This window comes from Adelges cooleyi, unplaced genomic scaffold (genome assembly GCF_023614345.1).
Source record: "Adelges cooleyi isolate 19-005CV unplaced genomic scaffold, UGA_ACOO_1.1 ACOO_flye_CR_arks_rails_tigmint_CR_PRNA_724, whole genome shotgun sequence".
NCBI lineage: Eukaryota > Metazoa > Arthropoda > Insecta > Hemiptera > Adelgidae > Adelges > Adelges cooleyi.
Genome location: NW_026096431.1, coordinates 140610 through 146793, shown reverse-complemented (window position 1 = coordinate 146793; position 6184 = coordinate 140610). Strand labels below are relative to the sequence as shown.

Genomic DNA, 6184 nt, shown 5'->3' with positions numbered 1-6184 from the left:
CTTGCTTAAGTGGCCACATTTCCCCCATTGAATATTTAGCCTGTTACAATAATAATTGACCCATGTTAATCATGCTGCCAGTCCCCCCTAAATACTTTGATAAGTGTTATTTTTGAGTTTATCGATCAATCAGAATGTCTATGACATTTTTATGATAATATCACAACTATTGCTACTGTCGTGATTGACTACTTCTGGAGGTCATGGTATGCATAATATCAAATCCTACACAAAAAGTGTCAGATAAAAAAGGAGCTCGCATAAAGTTTGATTTCGAAGAGATTTTTCAAATAAATAGAAAATGCTTTAATGTATAGGTATATATATTTTTTTCCAATGATAAAACAGAAATTTTACAAATTGCGCAGTCATTTCGATTAGTATTATTACGAAAATCTGACACAGGAAGTTTTTAATTTTTCTCGTTAAATTATTAAACAAACTACATACTTTAAAAACTCAAAAATTCTTCTCACTTAATACCAGACGAATTTATAAACGAAATCGTACCGTCCACCAATAATTATGAAAAGCCTATTATTATCCTAATTTTGTACTAATTAACTGCTAATTACTCGAACGATGGTAGGTACATATATTTTTTATTTTCTACTAAAAACATACCGCATTATAAATTAGGTATCAAATTAAAAATAAATTAGTCGAATCATTCTTGAAGAAAAAAAAAAAATAAATGAAAGGATATCTATTCTTGTTTGTTGGTCGCACTAATGAGCCTAGCCGGCCGCGCCGCTTAAAGCACACGGGTCCTTATTCAAAAATAGGACTCTCTAAAATAAAATCATTTTTTCCCTAAAGGTCTTCAAATGTGATTCATCATTCACACGTTATTAAATAAGTGTCATATAAAACGACGCATAACATCAAAATACATAGTTATTACTTTGGAAATGAATTTCATTCTCACCGCCTAAGATACGTTCTTGGATGAAGTTCATAGTGCACATAATGAATGTCGACCGATGTAAAAAAGTACCGTGTTCGAAGGAAACATTACCGTGAACAACTTGGTTTGGATTTATAAGGATAAAAATTAAAACGAAAAATTGGTGTTTAGACTCGACAAGTTACATGGTGGACATTTTTTTCTTTTAGCTTCGATGCGGAGCTGAGAACAGTAGCTGTGGTGCTACTGATAGCTTAAAGGCTGCTGTCAAGTATTCAGCTATTATAGAACTATTCATTGATATATACTACAAGATGAAGATGTTGATTTATTTGGACTTCAATTAAAGACATATTGTACCAAAGTCAACTGAAATGATTATAAGCTTCGAGAAGATCTTAATAGCTTTTATAATTGGTGTATAATTGAATGGCCTCAAAGTGCTCTCGAATTTCGTTCTCTCGTAGTAAATCTTCTGACTCCTTTTCTTATGAAATAGATGGTTTTAATTTAGCTAAACTTAATCATGTGAAAGACTAAGGTATTATTTTATCTAGTGAACTATCGTCCCATATCACTCAAGTGTGTAACAAAGCCCTTCGGGTCTTCGGTTTTTTAAAGCGCAATTGTTGGGAGTTAAACAATCCAGTCCGTTTCAAAGTCTTTAACCAATTAAAAAAAATGTATCAAATAATTTGTCCTAAAATTTTGTATTTCTTTTTAAATTATTTTATCATCGTTAGGTAATTATTATTAGTATTATTATTATTGTGAACTATTATCTTCATTATTATGTGTAGTCTGTAGCCCTTGCGGTCGTAAATTCTTTAAATAAATATACATTAAGGTAGTTAAGAAATAAAATATTTAAAAACATTTCGCCTGTAAAAAAGAACTTATTATTCTTGTTTATTTTTAATAATTGTTTTTTTTTTTTCGGTGTAAGGTTTCATTTTAAATATTTTATTTCTTAATTTTTCGACCTATAAAAAATCGTATGCTGCAATGTAGGTATCCATTACGATTGATTTCCAATTATTGCGTGACAGAATACACATCGGTTACCGTTTGATACGTTTATAATAATTTTGTTTCCTTTATTATACTTATTACACGTTTTTACTAAATTTTAAACTCTCTTCGCGAAAGTCGGCATCATTTTTGCTTGTTCTCGCCGGTATTCTCAATAGGGATTTCACTCCGTCCAAGCATTCTTCTGCTGCACTCGCTGAGCGTTTGAATTCCAGCGACGCCTGTTGATACGATATGGTTTTTTCTAATTGACGCTTGTAATTGTCGATTATATCTTTTGAACCTTTCATAGCTGGAAAATCATCGGACGACGAATCGTTAAAACACGTTCTTCCCTCGCTTACCTCGCAGCAACTAATACTCTTACGTGGACCCAGGGGAATATGCTGGAAAATTAAAATAATTAATTCAGTTTATATTATATAGGTAGTTAAATAATACATTTCTAAGAAAATCCTAGCTTCTAGAAGGTTTTTTTTCAGTTGTTTTCACATAGTTCTTACCTTGTAAGTCTTTTTAGGTGGGCTAATTATTTCTTGACCAGCGCTTTGTCGACCACAGTGAGTGGTCTGTTGTACACATTCGTTTGCTGGTGGTTTTGAACATTCGCTGTACTGTTTCAACTTGATGGTCTCCTTCGTTTGTATTGTCTGCAATAAATATATTGGGCGGGATATTTTTACTATTCATCAGAATATCATAGGAAACTTGTAAAAAAATAAGTTCGAAATTTTAAGCTAAAGCTAGAAATGTAGAAGCATGATGATGTTTTTTACATGAATATGTTTTATGGTAGGGGTCTGTTCAAAATTTGCGTGATACTTTCCAGTAAGATCAAAATCTGTTCCAGAAGCCTTTTTGCCAGATTACAACCAGGTTATACATTTTGGTTAGGTTTTGATGAGAAAAAATATAATATAAGATAGCTTGAAAGAAAAAAGTCACATACTTATATCTCCCGCTTCTGTCACTGTGTGTTTCGCTTTGTTCAGTTCACTAACGAACGACGAGTCAAGCTGTACTTTAAAATCGCCGGGATAGAGTTTATCGTGTGCAGTCATTACATCATCGTCCAACTCGGACTGTGTCTTGATTTGAGCCTCGATATTTCGGTCTGAACACATTTCTGCGCCAAGTATTATTTCGCCTGTCAAGAAGCTAGAATTGGCCCAAGTGAAATTTTCCGTGACATTCCTGTTTTGTTGTTCAACGTCCATTACTCGACAAGGCGATAATTCCGGTTTTACGGTTTCGGATCTGTCGAGTTCATTTGTTTAGTCTTACAAGTTTTCATTAGTAAAAGTAATTTCCATATTGAATATTATATTTTGTATTAATTCTTATTCTTAGCCTTAGAGTATCCAAGGCTTAGACCATACAAATGGAATAGGTCAGTCAAATTCTCACTTCATTCACTCCACACGCAGACTAAACTTATTATTTAATGTTACTCTTCGCCACGAGTTAAGATAGTATTAACTGTACTCATCACAAGTAAAATTATGGAAGCAGATTGTCAAAACATAATTTTTATACGAGCCTACGATTATTTTTTTATGACTGTGGTTAAACTGAAAATTGCAACCAACTTGGAATGCAGGCGATATGGAGAACAGCTCCACTATATCACTATATGGAATGGAATGGAATGGTGATAGGAGGAAATAGATAATTCCTGGATTACTGATTACCTAACCTCCGATGCTGCCTGGGAGGAAGTAGTGGGTAAACAGTTCCCTCCCAGGTTAGCGATTACTCGGGGAAAAAAAATCCCCCGACTGATTATTGATAAGAGACAAATCCGTTTATCATAAGACGTATTTATGATGAAATGTCTCTCCGTTAAGTAAAAAATGGAATCTACCTTCTTTAAAAAATGGTGTGACATACCGTACATTATTAACTTATACTTAAACGCCCATTCAATCTGAAACGTTTTCCCTACTATTCAACTTCATCTTACGCCTTATTCTGTCTAACCTAGTCACTCGACATTCTCAATTCAGTCATATTTCTTTCATCGTTCTTTATTTTAGTGGCTGACACTCACCTCCATACCCCACTATCGTTTTATACATTCCTACCTCTCATTCTGAATGACACCTTTCTTTGACACATCCTACCGTTTGCCTCTTATCGGCGCATCCGACCACACCTTATTCTACTCACCACGTCTCTTTCAATTTCATTATTTTCTCAAATAACCGATTCTAAATACTTAAATTTCCCACTCACAGCTGATCATCGTTAGTAGTAGCTTCTGGCATGGGTTCCGCGGGCATGGCGATTACAGCTTCTAATTGAATTCCCGCTGCTGTTCTCTCCCAATCCAACGACCTCGCATGCATGTGTTCCTTAGGAATGGACAACTGAGGCGGTATCGACCACTCGTGAATGCTCTCATTCGATGTCGCAAAGTAACATTGAGTTCCCACATTGGGTATGACTTGCGATGCGGCATACGTGCACGTATCATGTGACACGGCTGTTTCGATTGTAGGGTTGGCGCTGTCTTTATAGTCGTTGGAACACGTGGCCGTACCTTCTTTTTTCATGAATTTCCTCGCCATTTCAAAAACCTAATGGTTTTTTTTTTAAAAACTTATGTTCGTAAAACGCTCACGGACTTTCATTAACGCATAAAATGTATTGAGTGAGTATTGTCACCTCGTCTTCCAACGGATCGATTGTCTCGGGCGGTAGATCCTTGAAAGGGCACATCGGTTCTGGATGTTGCAAAGCCAACACTAATAGTTTTATGTAACTATTGCGAATATCTTTATTCCCAACTTTTTCTAACGCCGAAAGCCAACTAGACGATATTTTTAGAACTGAAATCGAATTTCATTTATATGAAACACACATGAAATAAACTGTGTACATTTTAAATGACTTGACGAGGATATCAAACATAGGATTAAGAGTGTGGCTGGATAAAGTGGAGAGAATTCTAACGAGACTTAAAGGTAAGTTCTAAAAGAGTGTGGTGAGACAGACTATATTGCGTGGTTCGTAGTGTTAGGTGGTATACAAGAAAATAGAACAGAGAATGAGTGTAGTGAAAATGATAATGCTTAGGTGGATAAGTGGAGTGATGAGAGAAGATAGGTTAAGAAACGAAAAATAAGAGGTACTATAGCGAAATTTTTTTTAAAAAATAGACTGAGATGGATTGAGCATGCCATGAGGAGAGAGGAATCGGAACCAATAAGAATGGAATAAACTTGAAGGAAACAGGAGAAAGGGACGACCGGAAAAGAGGAGGTTGGATGCGATTGAGTATGATATGAGTAATACTGGTTGATGCGAAATAGTTAAAACGAAGTTGAAAGAGAAGAAGGATGTGAATTATGCGGTTCTGAGATACGCACAAATTACATTTGCCGATAACTCTGACGATATTGTCATTCCCTGAATTCAACAAAATAAATAACAAATCCCAATAGAACTTTTGGAGAATTTGAGATTCAACAAAATTTAGATTTAAGGTCATTGTTAATACAGTGAAGCATGTTCCATGAAAATGTCAATTCAGTTTTATTAAGTTCAGGCCAAAAATTCAAAAAAGGAATAAGTATTTGTGGATTTTACCAAATCTGATGTGCACAGGAGTCTTTTAATTGAAAATAAAAATAGATAAACCATTGTGAAAACAAATCAAAGCGAAAACTTGATCCAAAACGCTTCACCTTCGAAACTAGGCTCGTTCAAAGCCATTTTCTTGGCCAAGTCGTAATAAAAGTAAAACAAAGTATCCGCTTCGTCTTTTGAGTTACGGTCGGTCATTTTGTTCGATTCGATGAAATATGAACAGACGTAGATTTAAAAATATCTCACTAATTGAATAGTATTTTTTTTACAAATGACTCGTACTACACGAATTCTACAAACAAATACATTAATCAACAAGCCATAATACTTATTATAGATGTATTGTATTTGTGACAACGTACCATATGTTGAAACACAGCTGGATATATCGACAAGATGTTTATTAAGGCCAGTACATTCAATTTCCATTCCGATTAAATATAACTTATACATTTTACTAACTTGTATGCTACATAAATAACCGTCAAAAGTAAGTATCTGAAAAAAGTAATATTATAACAATAAAAAAAGTTGTCAAGTTTAAATAAAAACATTAGATAATTTCCATATACAATCAATTATTATAACAAAGTATTTCATATATCTGAAAAATGCATTACTTAATGTTTATAAAACAAAAAATATTAATCTCCG

General features: G+C 34.1%; 1 protein-coding gene across 1 annotated transcript; it reads right to left on the bottom strand.

The window, feature by feature from the left end:
* Positions 1 to 1543: 1543 nt before the first annotated feature.
* Positions 1544 to 5725, bottom strand: LOC126845227 (uncharacterized). Its single transcript, XM_050583825.1, has 7 exons — positions 5629 to 5725; positions 4607 to 4770; positions 4175 to 4518; positions 2889 to 3196; positions 2555 to 2589; positions 2031 to 2325; positions 1544 to 1569 (listed from the first exon to the last, which is right to left on the bottom strand). The coding sequence occupies exons 1-7, from the start codon at positions 5723 to 5725 to the stop codon at positions 1544 to 1546; spliced, it is 1269 nt and encodes a 422-aa protein (XP_050439782.1).
* Between the last annotated feature and the right edge of the window lie 459 nt (positions 5726 to 6184).

Excerpts from the sequence above, each read along its gene's own strand:
- LOC126845227 (XM_050583825.1), bottom strand. The coding sequence starts at position 5,725 with ATGACCGACCGTAACTCAAAAGACGAAGCGGATACTTTGTTTTACTTT. Across the intron at positions 2,590-2,888 it reads GACAGAAGCGGGAGATATAA|ACAATACAAACGAAGGAGAC; the intron begins GTATGTGACTTT and ends TATTTATTGCAG. Across the intron at positions 1,570-2,030 it reads CGAAGAGAGTTTAAAATTTA|ACTTTGAAACGGACTGGATT; the intron begins GTAAAAACGTGT and ends AATTGGTTAAAG.